This window comes from Oryzias latipes, chromosome 5 (genome assembly GCF_053564925.1).
Source record: "Oryzias latipes strain Hd-rR chromosome 5, Olatipes_Hd-rR_3.1".
NCBI lineage: Eukaryota > Metazoa > Chordata > Actinopteri > Beloniformes > Adrianichthyidae > Oryzias > Oryzias latipes.
The window spans coordinates 12,183,365-12,200,947 of NC_136241.1; the positions used below are offsets into that span (position 1 = coordinate 12,183,365).

The following is a 17,583-nucleotide window of genomic DNA, read 5'->3' on the forward strand; positions in this document are numbered from 1 at the left end:
GACAAAAGGCATTTAAAACTCTTGTGTTAACTGGATTTAAGTGTCAAAACCTTGTTTTTCAGTGAAACTCATGTACGGGACTGTGTATCAGGGCTCTGGAGATCATTATTATTATTATTATTATTATTATTAACATTTAAAACCCTCACAATTACTGTACCTGCTGAGCTGATGAAGTAAAAAAGTAAAGCTACTTCATATCTTCCATTATCACAAGTTAGCCACAGCGTTGTAACAGTATTTGAATCTCTGCTGCAGAAATTTTCAAATGTTGAAACTCTATAGAAAGTCCGTTGTGAGTTGTGAACCCAAAATTAAATTCTGGCAAAAAAGATCACAGAATTTTAGCCTGGCCTGTTGACATTTTGTAAAATTAAGCTGCCATCGACATCAGTCATAATCACCTGCCGCTGTTGTAAATTTGATCTATGGCTTAATTTCAATTCTCTATTAACAGTATTTTAGTTCTATGCAGTTTTTATTATTTCAGAAAATCTATGTTTACAACAGATGATGACTTAATTTACAGTGACTGTCATTAATTTCACAATTTATTTTAATTCAGCATAAATTAGTGGAAAAAATAACAGCCGGGTTCAAGGAATGTCCATTTTTTGCGGTGCTGTGTTATTTACTTGTAAAAAAAATGTTATTTTCTGCTGAGAAATTGGATCTAGCCTAAAAAAACCCTTTCAGGTCAAATCAGAGCACTGTACTGTGGTTTGATAAATACATCTGTGTTTGCTTCCCTCTTGTGGTTTATCGTGGTATTACACTATTCTCATTTTAATTCTTGATTGGTTTAGAGGGTCAGCGTCCCTTTCGCAGCCAATGGCACCTGCTTGACCGCATCGTTGTGTTCAGCACACATGCTCCTCCCCTTTTCTGACCAACCACGCCTCCCCCACCTTCAAACGAACGCACACCCACAAACAAACAGTCGCGGTCCCCAACCCCCCTCCCTCACTGTCATGCTCTCTGGACTAGCCAGGCTCGACCGTGTTTCTCGAGGCGCTCCGATCCCGCCCAAAAACAAGAGAAAACTGGGACGCGCGGTATCGATACGTGATGGGGATGCGGTGATGCATGAATGAGGTGATTAGAAGTGCAGCTTTGCATATTTATACTCGCTCCGCCAATCAGTAGTCTGCTGGCTGAACGCTGCTGTCTCAGCCTGAACCTGCATTCATTCTCGTGTTTGTTTGTTTTTTTTTTTTCTCCTCCGGCCTCAGACGAAGCACGCGGCGGTCTGAACCATGATCGGCGGTAAACGGGGATCTGTCTGAGACTGAGTCCGCGTGGAGGCGAGGAGGACGGAGATGGCTCAGATGAAGACGGCGATCTTGCTGCTCGTGCACTGGGGTGAGTTCATCAGCGACTGCGACTCGCCATCTGTCACGAGCTTGGTTGTAGCTCGTTTATTTAAGTTTCTACAATAGTAAGCCTTTTTTATTCTTTATTTTGTATTACCTATTGTAATAACACGTTCTTAAGGATGATTTATTTTTATTTCACGTTGTTAAATCGCACTGAATATAGATTTAATCGTTTTCCATAAATTTAAGCATTATGCTACAAGTGCCAGCGTGACGTTCAGGTAAACTCGAAAAAACGAACTTTATCACGCGCAACCGAGGTTAGATACTTATATTAATAGTTGAAACAGCTTAAGTTTTTTTATTAAGTGTTTCTAACATTTCCCCTTCTAATATCAGGATTACTTATTATTCTTTTTTAAATACAATACGTTTTGTTGCAATAATGTAATACAAAAGTACTGACTAAAATGGATCTTATGCTAATCATTTGGATTATGACATGAATGACATTCAGAGCTACATTTTGAAGCCAGAGCTGGGTGGGATCTTGTTTCGGGACAGAAATGGATCAGCCAGAAATCCAGCATTCATTGGTGCATGTGTGTAGAAGCGGACTCCCCCCTCGTTGTGTCTAATCCAGACAGTATTGAGCAGGGTGTCCCCCCAGCCAAGCCCAATGTTAATTAGGACTTGATCCGCTTAAGCTTCCCACTAGTCTCCCATGTCATCACGGTGGTGCTGTCATCGGGCCTGTGGGAAACCTCCAATGGTCTCACAACTTTCTCACTCTCTCAACACAAACAAACACACACTGGGATTGTGAAACAGTCCCGTCTCGTAAATCTTGCTGTGCAGGTCAGTTATTGTTGCTGTGAGGTCACTGTGAATGTTTTTGCCTAATTGTTTTTAATATTTGGGTTTTCCGCTTAGTGGATCTTTTGTTTAAGCACTGAAAATGTCTCTCAGAGGCCCCATGTGCTGCTGTAACAGTTTAGCAGAAAGCTAATTTATTCCATTCTGAATGATAACAAAAGCCTTGTTGCTTCTGATTATATTTTATGTATAAAGGCCTGTTCACACCGGGACGAATTTCGCCGGCGATTTTCGCCGACGTTTAACGCCTCGTGACTAAACAAAGGGCACCAATGTGAGTGTGCACACCGAGGCGAAAAAACGCCAAGCGCCAAAGCGTCAAAAAAAAAAAAACCGCCTCGGGTTCGTTTTTTTTTTTTCGACGCGTCGCGTCGAAATCTATTCGACCAATGAGAATGGCGCTTTTGCACACGTGTCTGGAGCTTCTGAAGTTACAGTAAAACACAACTTGGGGGCGCTCAAACACAAAACTGCCTTGCTGAGCACACATACCAGCGAAGAAGATAGACGCCAAGTAGCGTCTACACTGCCGCAAAGAAATAATGACGGACATTCTAAAATATCCCCTTACCAAGCACCAGTTGGAGCTACTGATGCTTGAAATATTCATGTTTTCTTTGTATGATTCTGACAAGCGCGTAAATACTTGCTCTCTTCTTCTGAGGGAAAAGCGACTTTAAGAATCGTAAAACAACAATATAAATACAAAAATAAAATAAAAGACAAAAAACATTAGACGGACAGACAGATAGATGGACAAATTGAGAGACATTATAAAAAAAGGTGAATGCAGCTTCAACAGGGTGCAAACCTGTGGCTGTCCCAAGCCCGGTAAATAGCAGACTTATGATGATGCCACCATGGTTTTCTAAGCATTTTAGGAGCTTGGTTGGATATTAAACCCCAAACCTATTCTACATGCACCCCCCCATAGGGCTGGATAAATCTGGACCTGCCTTTCCTGCACACTTTTAAGTGTTTTTTTCTCTTTCTCTCTAAATAAAACTTCTGAAATAAACCTGACTAAAACTGTTTCCTTCTCTGTTTCTGTTCCATTTACAGCTCTGAAAATATTTTAGTCTGATCCCCTCAATATTAAAACGCTGTTCTGTCTTTTCTTGAAAAAGAAAAAACAGCACATCTGTTCTGTAGAAACCTCTGAAGGAAAGAAAAATAATCAAATTTGCATCATTGAGATCAGGATTTGCTAGTTAACAATCTTATGTTGCCACATTTTAATTTAAAAATTTATTTGGCTCTTTTTTATTCAATTTAAATCTCACAGACAGTGGTGGACTAAATTGTTGGTAGGTACCCCTCAGTTAAAGAAAGAAAGTCCACAATGCTCACTGAAATGACTTGAAATGTTCAAAAGTAACAATAAAGTAAAATTTATTAAAAATTCAATAATCAAAAACAGCCATTACCTTTGAGTTGTTGATTAACAGAATTATTTAAAAAAACAAAAGGAGAGAATTGTCCCAGGACTTTAGAAACAAAATTATAGACAAACATCGTAAAGGTAAAGGCTATAAAACCATCTCAAGCAGCTTGACGTTCCTGCGATGACAGTGGCACATATTATTCAGAAGTTTAAGACCCACGGGACAGTAGCCAACCTCCCTAGACGTGACCGAAAGAGGAAAATTGATGACAAATTGAGGAGACGGATAGTTGGAACTGTATCCAAAGAGCCCAGAACAAACTCCAAAGACATTAAAGGTGAACTCCTAGATCAAGGTACATCAGTGTCAGATCGCACCATTTGTCGTTGTTTGAGCCAGAGTGGACTTCATGGGAGACGACCAAGGAGGACACCACTGTTGAAAGGAAATCAGAAAAAAGCCAGACTGGAATTTGCAAAAATGCATGTTGACAAGCCACAAAGCTTCTGGAAAAATGTCCTTTGGACAGATGAGACAAAACTGGAGCTTTTGGGTAAGGCACATCAACTCTATGTTTGTAGACTCAAAAATGAAGCATACAACCAAAATAACACTGTCCCTACTGTGAAACATGGAGGAGGCTCAGTTCTGTTTTGGGGCTGCTTTGCTGCATCTGGGACAGGGTGTCTTGAAGTTATAGCAAGGTAAAATGAAATCTCAAGATTCTGGATAGAAATGTGCTGCCTAGTGTCAGAAAGCTTGGTCTCAGTTACAGGTCATGGGTCTTCCAACGGGACAACCATCCAAAACACACAGCCAAAAAACCCCAAGAATGGCTCAGAAAAAAGCGTTGGACTATTCTGAAGTGGCCTTCAATGAGCCCAGATCTGAATCCCATTGAACATCTGTAGAAGGAGCTGAAACATGCTATTTGGAGAAGACACCCGTCAAACCTGAGACAACTGGAGCAGTTGCTCATGAGGAGTGGGCCAAAATACCTGTGGACAGGTGCAGAAGGTTCATTGACAAATACAGAAACCGTTTAATTTCAGCGATTGCCTCAAAAGGTTGTGCAACAAAATATTAAGTTATGGGTACCATCATTTTTGTCCAGCCCTATTTCATTAGTTTGTTTTTTGAAATAATTCTGTTAATCAACAACTCAAAAGTAATGGCTGATTTTGATTGTTTAATTTTCAATAAATTTTACTTTATTGTTACTTTTGAACGTTTCAAGTCATTTCAGTGAGCATTGTGGACTCTCTTTCTGTAACTGAGGGGTACCAACAATTTTGTCCACCACTGTTAGTTATTCTGCAAGTCTTTAGGAGTCAAAATAACAATGACAAGAAGAATTATTTCATTTAATTTTGGTATTTGCAAATATTTGGAACATTTAGTTCTAATGAATTTACAAAAAACCCCTGAGATTTTTAAAGGTTAAAATCTCAATCTCATTAAATTAGTAGGGTACACAATGTGCCTGACAGTCTCTATGAACCTGGTTTGTGTTTTTTTGACATTGTGTAGTTTTTTTTTTTCTGATAGAACACACTGCAGAAAATACAGACTTCTCTTTGCCCCGTCTACCTTCAACACTTAGTCATTTGGATCGATTTCTTTCTGACAACAAGCCAGTAGGAGCCACAAAGTGAACCTTTAGAAAAAGAAGACACTCATTTTGTATTCATGTTTTTTTATTATAATAATTATGAATAATTTATTGTTTTTTTGGCGTTAATAAATCATAAACATGAACTGTTTAAAAAAAAAATTAAAAAATTAAAAATTAGAAAGTTAAACTATTACTTTGACCGAGGTTCACATGGCTTCCTTTCAAAATAAAAGCATGATCTCAATGGAGTAAATGCGGTAGTGTGATGTCAGCATGGATACAATGAAATAAATTAAATATATAAATAAAATATACCAATTTTTTTTGTTGTTGATGCATCTCAGCCAGAAATTTGTAAATTGTTCTTACTGACCTCAAATTAATTTTTTGTGGTCCACCTAAAAACTTGTCAAAATGTGACAATCTGACTCTTTTGTTTCACTTGATGAGTCTAAAAAAAACGTGTTTTTTTTTTTTCGATTAAAGTATTTTCTTTTCTTTTTTGTTCAGCCACATGTAGCTCCGCAGCCGCAGGTTGCAAATCTTGTAGGATTTGAGTGGTGTCTCTTCACTACAGCTGTTTAATGTGATGATTCTCTGTTAATCGTTCTTCAGCTCACAGCATTGATCTGCCCATCTCTTTGTGTTTTCTCTCAGTGCTCCAGAGCGCCGTGGGCCGCGACGTGACCCTTCCGTCTGGACCCCTATTCCGCGTTGCTGGGTTCCCTCTTGCGCTACCCTGCACCGTGTCGGGGTTTGAAGGGTCACGCACCCAGGAGTTTGAGTGGTTCCTTTACAGAGACAACGCCGGCGGGAGGCAGATGGGAGTGGTGTCCACCAGGGACAAAGGCTTTCCTTATGCGCCGTTCCAGAGCCGGGTCAGGAACGGGGAGGTGAGGGTGGAGAGGGACTCGGGGGACAAGGTCCGACTGGTGATCCAGAGGCTCCGGGCTGAAGACCAGGGCAAGTATGAGTGCTACACCCCGAGCACGGACAGCACCTACCAGGGAAACTACAGCGCAACAATAGCTGTAAAAGGTATGATCCTTCAAAGTAAAACTCTCTATGAATGAAAAAATATTGATCCCATGTCAAACTGTTTTATTTAGAGCAGATCAGTAATAAAATATTTAAATGTCTTTTTAAAAAAAATGTATTTTTGAGATAAATATTTGCAGCAACAAACTATTTTGGAGTTCAGAATTTCTCAGGGAAAAATATAAACTGGTACTTGATTGAAATGTTTTCTCATAACTATTTGTCCCAAAATTTACCGTAAAGGTATATAAAACAAAAAAGACAAGCTCTTTCAGCAATGGTCTAAGACTTTTAACGCTAAACAAGCGTTTCTTACTGATGAAAACCCAGCTAGAACCGCAAAATCCCACAACTGTTGAGAAAAATACACTTTATTAATGTTTTTGTGGCCATTAAGCCATTCATTTTGTTATTTATATAACAATTTTAACTTTTTTTGCTTTTGATAGAAGCACAAACATGGCCCTTTCAAATTAAATACACCTTGTTATGATAAAGATATGTGCTTTAAGCTTTTTCAAATAATAAAGCACTTTCCCAGAAGATTAAACCTTCTGCCATAACTTTGCTCAGTTATCTGACATGGTAAAAATCTCAACATACATAACAAAACGTTTTTTACTAAATGAATATTACCTCAAACGTTATTTAATTAAACTTCGAGTAATTCCCTTTAAGCCAAAGGGCCAAAAATGAGTGAATAATATAAAAAGAGAGAAGAGTAAAACTCCTTTATCTTTGAGACTGTTGGCATCGTACAAAACTTTCATAGACATTATGTTTAGTTCAGATGAGGGGAAATCCTTTTTATAAAAATAAATTTCCTGTTCCTGTTGTTCTTGTTGGACTGATGTGCTTAGGTTGTCTAATATAGTTCAGATAGTTTCCACCATAAATTTCTATTTTTTTTTTGTTGTGGTTGAAAAAATTGGTGCTACGCTTGCAACATTTTGGGTGTTAGTTTAGCTCCCGAGCATCATAAAACCTTTAAATCTTTGCTTTTTTAGCTTTTTTTATCCTGGTTAAAAGCTTGAACCATAAAAAATGACTTGATAACTTTTGCTTTAGAGCTCTAAACATAAAAAAGCCACAGCCGAGGAAAAATAAAGAGAAAAATAACAGTTTTCTTCTCCTGTCTGTCTCCTGCCTGTTTGCTGTGATGGAACTCGCCGTGTTTCGTCTGCAGTGATTCCCGACACCCTCCAGATTAGCTACACCCGCTCCCTCACAGGCCAGGCTGTGCCCGAGGGGGCGGAGCTGACCCTCACCTGCTCGGCCAACATCCAATCGGAGCAGCTCACGCATCTCTCCATCACCTTTGGAAAGAGGGGAGGAGGGGAGGGCTCGAGCGGCGCCGCTGGAGGGGAGGTCAGCACCACCAGGGAGATCATCTCCATCGATAAGCTCCTGGGGGTGGTGCCCGGGGGCTCCTACAAGAAACGCTACGACGATGGGGAGATCCGGCTGGAGAAGCGGAACGGGGAGAGCGGGCAGGGCGTGTACGTGATGAGCATGGGGGCGGTGAGGCCCGAGGACAGCGGCTCCTACTTCTGCGAGGCCTCTCAGTGGATCCGGGATCCTGATCGGTCGTGGCAGAAGATCGCCCAGAGGACGCTGGACATCGGGAATTTGACCGTCCAACAGTTAGGTCAGTGTAAGAGAGAAAGTGTGTCACTGAGGCAAGAGCGACTGTCACAACAAGCACAGTGAACAAGAGCGGATTGTTTTCATGTGGGGGAGGGGGGTTTGTATAGTAAAAGGCTACGATACTCAAGTTTAGATCAATGATAATCCATCATTTTCAGAGTTTTATTAAGATCACTCAAATGCATTTTAAACAAGCTGGATTTCCATTTTTTATATTCTAAAAATAATGACCCAAAAAGACTACTTTGCAGAATAAAAGTACAAAAAGGGATCCGGTTTAGCTTAACAAGCTCATGAGAGCACTAAACTGCTCTCTTTATAATTTGATTGCTTTCTGTCTCACAAATGAAACATGAAATAAATGTGGCACAGACCTCAGTCCAAAAAAAAAAGTATTAAAATAGCATAAAATCTAAGGAGCAGATGTACAAACTTTACTTTTTCTTGAAAGTATTTGGACCTGAAATAAACTTTGTGCAAATGAGATTTGACTTGAAGAGAGAAAACAAGATCTGTGGTTATTTTAAACTTTCCTGTAAAACCTTAGGGAATACACCAAGATCTTTTTTGGTCTACTTCAAAGTTTGTCAAAATAGTTTGCCAAACCTTCATTTTTTTTAGGAAGTGCCTCAAAAATAAACTCAAATATGCATCAGCTTCTGATGTGCAAAAGCATGTTGCTATGGAGTTATTATCTTCACACAGACCACCACTTTATATCAACTTTTGTGCTGCATAAAACCAACGTAGCAGTTGTCGTCGTCTGCATGATGATCCTGCAAGTTCATTGACACGTGAGAAAACATTTGCATTTCATTTGCTTTCTGCAGACCACACACCCTCATATATTTTTAGACAAACACATAGAAGAGGGTAAAGCACGCGCTTAACATGTTTTTTTAATCGAAATGGCAGAATTCTTGAGTTTAGTAGTGAAGAATTGTATCTGTTAGGTTATTTTTCTACCTGTAATCTGACATTTTCTTGTTAGTTTTAATCTGTTGTTTTAATGTGAAGAACTGATTTGCTAAAAATGCAAATGTAAAAAGATTGGACTGATCTGACTGTAAAAAGATCAGATAAAGATAAAGATTTGACTGCCTCAAATTCTGTCAGATTGTTGTTGGAAGATGCCATAAACCTTTTTGAAACATATAGAAAAAAAGAGGTGAGACATTTCAGGACCCACTCTGATGAAAAAGGTGCTTTTTCAGCATGTTCTTCTTCTGATTATGAAAGACATTATATAAAGAAACTTATGCTTAAAACTGCATTTCTGAGTATAATTTTCGTTGTAAATCCGAAGCAGATGCAAAAATGCCATTTGAAAATGTTTGTAGCAGTGTCATAGAAAATACAATTGACAGGTCACAAGCTCCCTGCTCTGCTCCATTCTGATGCATTCACTTGCAAACATGTACGTCTTTGTTATACAATTTACATCTGATCTAGTTTGATGTTAGTCTCTTAAAAACTTCCTCTTCTCAGAACGTCAGAAAAGTTAAATGTTTAGTTCCAGCTGCATGATGAATCCACAGCATCGCTTGGGGCCTTTCTGTAGATCTAACGGATTAAATGATCTTTTCTTCCACTTTGGGCTCTGAGCTCCTGCAGGAATTACTATCAGAAGTATGTGTCCGTACTCTTTAAACTGTGACTTCTTTTCAAACGCTACCTTGAACAGGCTGGAAGGAAAGGTTAACTCTGTGCACATGTCATCAGTGCGCACATGCTCACTGTAAGGTTTTGTCAGAGCGTAGGTTTTGAGCGTTTGTGGCTCGTTGCTGTTTGGTATTTTCTCAGTTTATGCAAACACACAGCAGCAGCTATGAGGTTTTTATTTTTTCCATTGTTATATATTTTTTTAAGCTAAGAAATTGAGGCCGAACATGAAGCGTTTATCGTTTCACTTGTGTGCATTGTTTTAACAGACCACCACTGAGGAGCCCCATTCTACATGATGGCCTGCCTCCCCTTGGTGTGTGGTTTTGTGATGAGTCTTTGCACACACATCTGTGCTAGTGTTTTACCACTGCCTTCCCACACAGGCTAAAAATAATGTTGTTGAGTTTGCAGAACCAGATTATTTTTGTGTTTTTGGGTGAAACTGACACTTCAGAAAATGCAGATTTGTTAAATAGATGTTTTTAATATCAGAAGTTTTTTTTCTTTTACATGTGTCAGGCTGTATTTTAAAGACAAATTTGCATAATTTGCAGTGATTTAAGAGGAAACCTTAAAGCTTTTAGAGTTAGCAGTCACTCTGGTAAAATGCTTTTTGCATGGGTGCACAGTTTTAAGGAAAGATCCATTTTCACTTAGACGCCAAATGAATGATTTACTAGAAAAGGCACTCTTGACATCCCAGAAGAACCACTTGCACTTATTGCTCATGACTTTAACTGCCACCGTCTGTCTGCCTGTGGCTTTTCACTCGAAGGACTCTCTGGTTCTCAGCATCTTCTAAAGCCTTCTTTTGTTCTTTTTCTGCAGCCGAGACCCTGAGTGTAACATCTCCCAGAGGGGAGGTGACCCTCCAGGTTGGCTCCCGTCTGATCTTGACCTGCGAGGTTCTGGGGCTGCCCCCAGAGGTAAATTCAGGGCTGCTGGTTCAGTGGATGAGAAGAGGATCTGTGAGTGGCGATGCAGTCAGTAGTGGAGGTGTTGAGGTACGGCTAATCCTTTTGTCTACACATTCACCAATTCCGAGAATTGACCCACAAAGTGACACCCCACTTCCTGTTCAGGTTGAGGTGGCCCGCATGAGCCCGGATGGCATTGTGAGCTGGGGAGACGACAGCAGCAGAGCTGACGATGGCTCCATGGAGAAAGTATCAGAGGGGAAGTTCTCCCTGAAGCTGTTCTCAGCCAGGCCTGCCGACTCCGGCGTGTACCGCTGTGTGGTCAGTGTGTACGCTGGCAGGAAACATCCGGCCCTCTCCACACCCGCAACCATCACCCAGAGGTCAGAGGGGGTCACTGTCAACCTGAAGACCAAAGGTGAGTCTCAAAATCTAGATTACCCATGAGCCTCATTACGCACTGGGACCAGCTGGTTAAATTGTGATCTTTACAGTCGTTGTTAGTCTTTTCTTATTGAACTGAAGCGGTGTGGTCCAGAATCTTTAGCTAACACACACATATATTTTAGGAGCTAAACTTTTTCATTGGTATATTATAATAGTTTTGCCTTCAGAACTGTCTCAATCCTTGGTACCATTGATTCAACAATGTCCTAGAAAAATTCCATATTGACATGATAGCATCACACAGTTGCTGCAGATTTGTCGGCTGCACATCCATGATGCCGATCTCCTGCTCACATCCCAAAGGTTCTCTATTGGGTTGAGATCTGGTGACTGTGGAGGTCATTTGAGTGCAGTGAACTCATTGTCATATTCAAGACACCAGTCTGAGATGATTCCAACTGCTGGGAGATAGCCATCAGAAGATGGTACACTGTGGTCATGAAGGGATGGACATGGTCAGCAACAATAAAGGGCCCAAAGTATGCTAAAAAATATCCCCCACACACCATTGTACCACCCCCAGCAGCCTGAACCGTTGATTCAAAGCAGGATGGATCCATGATTTTATGTTGTTGATGCCAAATTCTGACCCTTAATATTGCAGCAGAAATGGAGACTAATCAGACCAGACAACGTTTTTCCAATCTTCTGTTGTACAATTGTGATGAATCTGTGTGAATTGTAGCTTCAGTTTCCTGTTCCTTGCTGACAGAAGTGGCTTCTGCTGCTGTAGTCAATGTGTCTCTAGGTTAGATGTGTTGTGCATTCAGAGATGCTCTTCTGCAAACCAGAGTTGTAACCAGTGGTTATTTGAGTTCCTGTTGCGTTTCTATCTGCTGGAACCATTCTGACCATTCTCCTTGACCTCTGACATCAGCAACTATTCGTACACCTACAACGGTGTAGTTATTTGCAGTGAGATTTCCTAAAAAAACGTTTCAATGAAACTGTTGCTTGTTAACATTTTAGCGCGCTACAATTAGCTTGTTGTGCTAAAAACCCACTGACATGCCTCTAAATTTGTAATAAATGTTTCTGAAATTGGAGTCAATAATATAATTTTTGTAAAATAGTTATAACTTTTTTTTTTGGTGCAAGTCAAAAGTTGTCTTTTATCCACATTGACTACACTTTTAAAAGATGTAAACAGTAAAAAATAATAATTTTCACTGTAACCTATATCATTGATTGATTTAATTTGCCGTCTTTTCCCAGACATTCTGATTTCAGCTGTGGCTCAGATTCCTCAGGGCCCTCTACTCAAGCGGGGCAGCACCATCACTTTAGTCTGCAACACCACCATCAAAACCACAGGTTCTGCCCCCCAGGCTCTGATCCAGTGGTTCCGGAGACCGATCCCCAAACCAGGTCCGGTTGAATCGCAAAACAGTCTACCGGAACCTGCGGATGTGGAAAGACCTACACTGATGGCTGCTCTCATGTACAACGGTGTGGCAAAAATCTACATCAACAGCAGTGAAATTAGCATCGACCGCCTGTCAGCCGTCACCTACAGACTGAGGATCCACATGGCGACGATGGAAGACCAGGGTGTGTACTCGTGCCATGCTGAAGCATGGGGGCAGGACCCACATGGAGCCTGGTACAGCACTGGGGCCAAAGCAGAGTCAAACGCAGTGACTGTTTACCTGTACGCAAGAGGTAAGAGCCCCCCCATGACAGGTTACTCAAATGGAAACTTGCAAACATTCAACATGCAAATTGTTTTCAAAACAATCCTGTGGGTGTCTCAAACCTGTCCCAAACAATTCTCTATTTAGTTTCTGTGAGTCAGAATGTGATTGAAGCATGCATGCTGTGCGAACAGTGATTACGTCCAAAAGTCACTACAAATTCACATTAGGGGTCCAATTGGGGCTTCACACACAAACCAAAATGATCCTTTACCTGTATCCGCACATTTGTAGTTTTATTTGAGCAAACCACAGCAGGGTGCAGTTCTATTGATGTTTTTTGGGGTTAAAAGAGCATTTGGTTCTCATCAAAGGTATTCTAGCTCTGAGGATCAAAGCTGGGGATTAAAGAAGGGTCAAACTTTCAACCTTTGGTTCCAGGTTGGATGACAGCCAGTGTAAATTTTAATTATTTACTCTTAACCTCGACCTACAACACATTCTTATCTTGATCTACTCAGTCACACTTGTCACTGATTAAACTTTAAATAGCAGTATGTAGGACACAGTAATTAAATATCATTGAAACACACCTTATGAAAGGGCTTTTGAGTTTAATTAATGTGAATATTAGCCCAACAGAGGTGCAGCCTTATTTTTAGGCATGTTTTCTAGATCAGTGCAGTCAAAATAACAAAATATAAAATACAGAGTAGGATCATGGAATGTTTGTGCACAGAAAACTTCACACATGATTATACTAGCGTGGAAGCACATTTTTTTAAGAATTTTTTTTTTTTTTAATAAAAACTCTTTAACTTAAGGTAAACATAAGATCCATTCCAATCATCTTTTTATCTAATTTCAAAGCGTTCTCAGTGGTCCTCAAGTTCTGATGATGATTTCTAGCCAAAATTTAAAAACCTGTGTTGTTTTCTTGGACATAGTTTCTGCAGAGCAGCAAGAGTTCATTAGAAATTCACCTCTGAGTTGTGGGCGGGACCGTTGGCGTGAAGCAACCCTACCCCCCTTCCCCTCGCCGTTGCTGAGAGCTTTCTATTTAGACACTCTCTCCCGCTAGCTTACAGCTCCTCACACCCCCAACCTAACATTACCGTTGCAACAAGAATGGCGTGACATTTTGGAGCCATCCAGCTGTACAGTTTTGATCCAGAGACCAGCTCAGACGGGGAAAACAAAGATGTGAATGGATCTATTAGTCTGCATAAGAATGGAGGGAAGCAGGGACTTTGTGGCCCACTCTGTGTATTTTCTACGTCACAAAAAAGGTTTTTTTCAAACAGAATTTCTTCGTTCGTTCCTGATTCACAACAATTTCAATAATGATATACGCAGAAATGCAATTTTAAGATTATTATTTTTTTCATATATGTCCTCTATCATTAGAAAAATGCCCAAAAACATGTTAAAACACCAAAAACATATATTTTTTTTATTGGAGTGTGTCTGTAAGGATTTAAAGCAGGGTTAGTAAAGCTTGACATATAAAATTCCTTTTGAAAAAACTAATATTTGTCTTTTGAACTAAGCCGAATCCATAGTTTTGTAGAGTGAGTCTTGCCAAATTATTTTCTTCATGCATGAACACAAAAAACCCTTTAGTAGGTCATGATCGGGAACAGAAAAACAGCATCATAAAACAAAGAACGTGATTAAAAATAAAATTTTTTATTCAAAATGTCTTTTTTATCTCTCTTTTTCTTTCAGCTGCCGACCTCCTCCTCATCCCTCTGGTGGTGGGAGTCTCGTCCGCATTATTCATCTGCATCCTCATCATCAGCACCGTGACCTGCTGCTTCATGAACCGTCTGGCCAAACAGCGTGGTCGCAAATAGAGGGTTCTCACCGTTTCCTCCTGGCTGTCTGGGAGCTGATGGGTCATTGAGAAGGCAGAAAGGACTTTAACATCATAGACGTTTTCTGACTTACAGTCTTACAAATAATGCCAAAAAATGAATTCTCTTGTATTTTTATATGCAAACGTTACAGTTTGATGATGCACCATCAGGCATTCAAGCCTAGATTCTTTATAGCAACGCTATATACACTTTCTATGGACTCTATATGTAAAGAACGAGGAAAGTGGTTGACAAAAAAGCTTCAATTTGTGTAGTTTCTGCAGTTTGTGTCAAGTCTGTACTTCTCTCTGTAAGTCCCTCTAAAGTTTACTTGATGATGTATGTGGATCATAATTTAAAATGCAAAAATGTTCCGTTTTATTATTGAAAAATGTTAAACTTTTTCATTTCCCCCTCCCAAAATAATCCAACAATGTGCACGTTTGAGTATGATTAAACCACTGATGCTGACTGTCACATGAATGCTGACTGGATCACTTTAGCCTCCAGGACCCCAACACCAGCCAGTCCAACCCATGGAGTCCAGCTCTGTTTTCACATTTAGCACTTAAACAATAGTTTAAAAAAAAATCCTACTGGGACAAAAGGCTGTGGTTTCATTAAAAGTTATCATCTTCTGGCTAATCTTATTTTTTTTCTTCATATTTATATTTGTGAGATTTCTTGTTTCCTGAGTGTGGTTTTAAAGCTACAATGTGAAAAAAAAGTGTTTTCTGAACAAAGTATAACGATTGTTTTGCTTAAAGCGTGCAGTCCTCAGGCATGAGGACTTCCTGAGAAGCACAGCCATATGACTGTTCGGTTAATAAAGCCTGTTGATTCTTTTCCCTGCTGTGGTCATGTGATCGAAGCCTCTCATTCAGGCTTGTTAGCCCACAGAATTTTGTTACTGCTCACTGAAAAAAAAACTCACTTTTGGAAGTAACTTTTTGGTCAATCAAGGTTACAGTCTGTTTTTATTTTTTGTCCTGGAAGCAAAAATCCCATCCTGTCTGACTGCTGCTCCCTCATAATAGATGTTCACAGGCACATGAGGAATAAAATTACAGCCTGCTTCCTGAGCTCCTGTGTTTCAGATTCAACTTGATCTGGTTCCTCCCACGGTTTGACCACACATGCACACAAAAACGCTGCAACGTGCCATTTGAGCGTTATTTCACATGTGGGGGGTGGGGGGTATGTTCGTGTTCATTTATAATCCCTATTTATGGCTACAGTGTATTTTGCCTCCCTCCCCCCACACTCGCACGGCTTACATATAATTCACTTCAATCTCTGTCTATGAGAATTGCATTACCGTCAGCTGCAGACGGTGCTGCACACGTTTATGGGATGTTTTTGTGGGAAACCCTTTTACAAAGGTCTTTTGTTTGGATTGTTTCTTTATTGTTCGCTGAAATGTACAGTGTTTGTTTTTCTTTCACTTTTCATGGTGCTTTTAAAAACCTGCCAGCTTGTAAAATAAAATAAACCACTCTGGATTTTTAATGTTACCTTCCTTTTTCTTTGCCCTTTTTTCCTGTTTTCATGAAAACTATATCTGCCTAGTAGTATTTACAGGACATACCAATGGATTTATTTAAGACAATGCAGCTGCAATATTTGAGGAGGAAAATAAGTCATTTGCCAATAACTAGTATTTTTCTTTATTTAGATCAGGCATGTCCAAAGTCCAGCCCCATGGATCAAATGCAGACTGTGTTAAAATATCCAGGTTCCTGTCATCAAATCAATACTAATATGCGGCCCCCAGTGCTTTCTCAGAACTGTGGGTACTCATTTCTTGATTGTGATTGGCTAAATTATAATTGGTTATGATGCCGGATAATTGACCTTCAGAGCCTTAAGGGCCAAAAGAGAATAACAGCTTTATTTGTTTCTGCAATCAAAGCCACTTGTGTTATTTTCCTGTTTACATGAGTTACATTTATAGGTTTACAGTGGGGATGTAATTGTAAGTAACATGTAGTGTTTCCATATGGACTTTTTTTCTATTCAAATATATTCATATTCAAATATGAATTTCAGAAGTATTTCTGTTTTATGTGAGGAAATATTATGTCTCCCATTGCGATACAGCACGCCGATTTAGTGGTTGACCTCACTAAATCTGGCCCTCTTTGCAAAAGGTTTGGACACCTTTGATTTAAATCGTTTAGATCATTACAAAAATTCTTTTTTGTACCAGTTTCATAAAAAATGTTATATTTAAAATAAATTCATTTATTTAATTTACCAAGCCGTGCAACAGAATGGCGACCTGTCCAGGAATTCCCCTGCCTTTGCCCATAAGTGGCCAGGATAGGCCCCAGCAGCCCTGTGACCCCAAAACGGACAAAACTATTTAGAAGATGAATAAATGAATTGATATTTACCAAAAAATACAAGGAAATACTTTGATTTCATGAATACTTAGTTTTTTTATTTTCTATTCCGATAAAAAAAGGTTTTAAGGTCAGTTTTTAGAGAGATTAAAACATACGTTTAAAAAAATTATTTACCAAATATGTGTTTCCATATGGTTAACAGGTAGTTACTAATGTTAGTATTGACTGCTCTGCCCTCTTTTGGCCAAAGGAAAGACGAGCACTTGGAGGGGGCATTTGCTGAAATGCATTTAAACTTTTGCTGCGTTTATCATCTAAAGCAGGGGTCGGGAACCTTTTTGGCCAAGAGAGCCATAAATGCCACATATTTTGAAATGTAATTTCGAAAGAGCCATACAATAATGTAGTGTCCCTTCCCCACACTGAGGCACGGAGACTTAACCTCTTTTAAATTTCTTTATTCCGATTACTGCAGACCGCAACTAACGCCGTTCAATTAATTCAGCAACTCCTGAATCTCTCCCGCCGAGACGAGACGAGAGCGCTTCTCCCAACTTTATATTCCCCTGCTCCCGCTGCAGCCCTCCCATTTCCCTTCTTCGGCCCATAGCTGAACCCCATTGGTCCAAACTACCTAACAACAGGCTGAGCGACAGAACTGAGGGCCAATCAGATCTCTGCTTGACGCGTTCAATGAACTCCAGAACTTTTAACGCGGCCCAACAGCCAAGTTAAACTCAGTCCGCGACAATTTGTTTAAAACTAAATATACAAATGAATGTGTGCATTTGATTTAATTTCAACATTTTTAAAGTACAATAAGTCTGTGGATTCTT

The 17,583-nt window shown here is 39.8% G+C and overlaps 1 protein-coding gene across 1 annotated transcript; it reads left to right on the top strand.

Moving 5' to 3' along the window:
• Positions 1-887: 887 nt before the first annotated feature.
• On the top strand, positions 888-15,913 carry igsf8 (immunoglobulin superfamily, member 8). Its single transcript, XM_004068680.5, has 8 exons — positions 888-1,095; positions 1,233-1,362; positions 5,850-6,230; positions 7,417-7,878; positions 10,371-10,546; positions 10,625-10,877; positions 12,122-12,568; positions 14,269-15,913. The coding sequence occupies exons 2-8, from the start codon at positions 1,320-1,322 to the stop codon at positions 14,394-14,396; spliced, it is 1,890 nt and encodes a 629-aa protein (XP_004068728.1). The 5' UTR covers positions 888-1,095; positions 1,233-1,319; the 3' UTR covers positions 14,397-15,913.
• Positions 15,914-17,583: the final 1,670 nt, after the last annotated feature.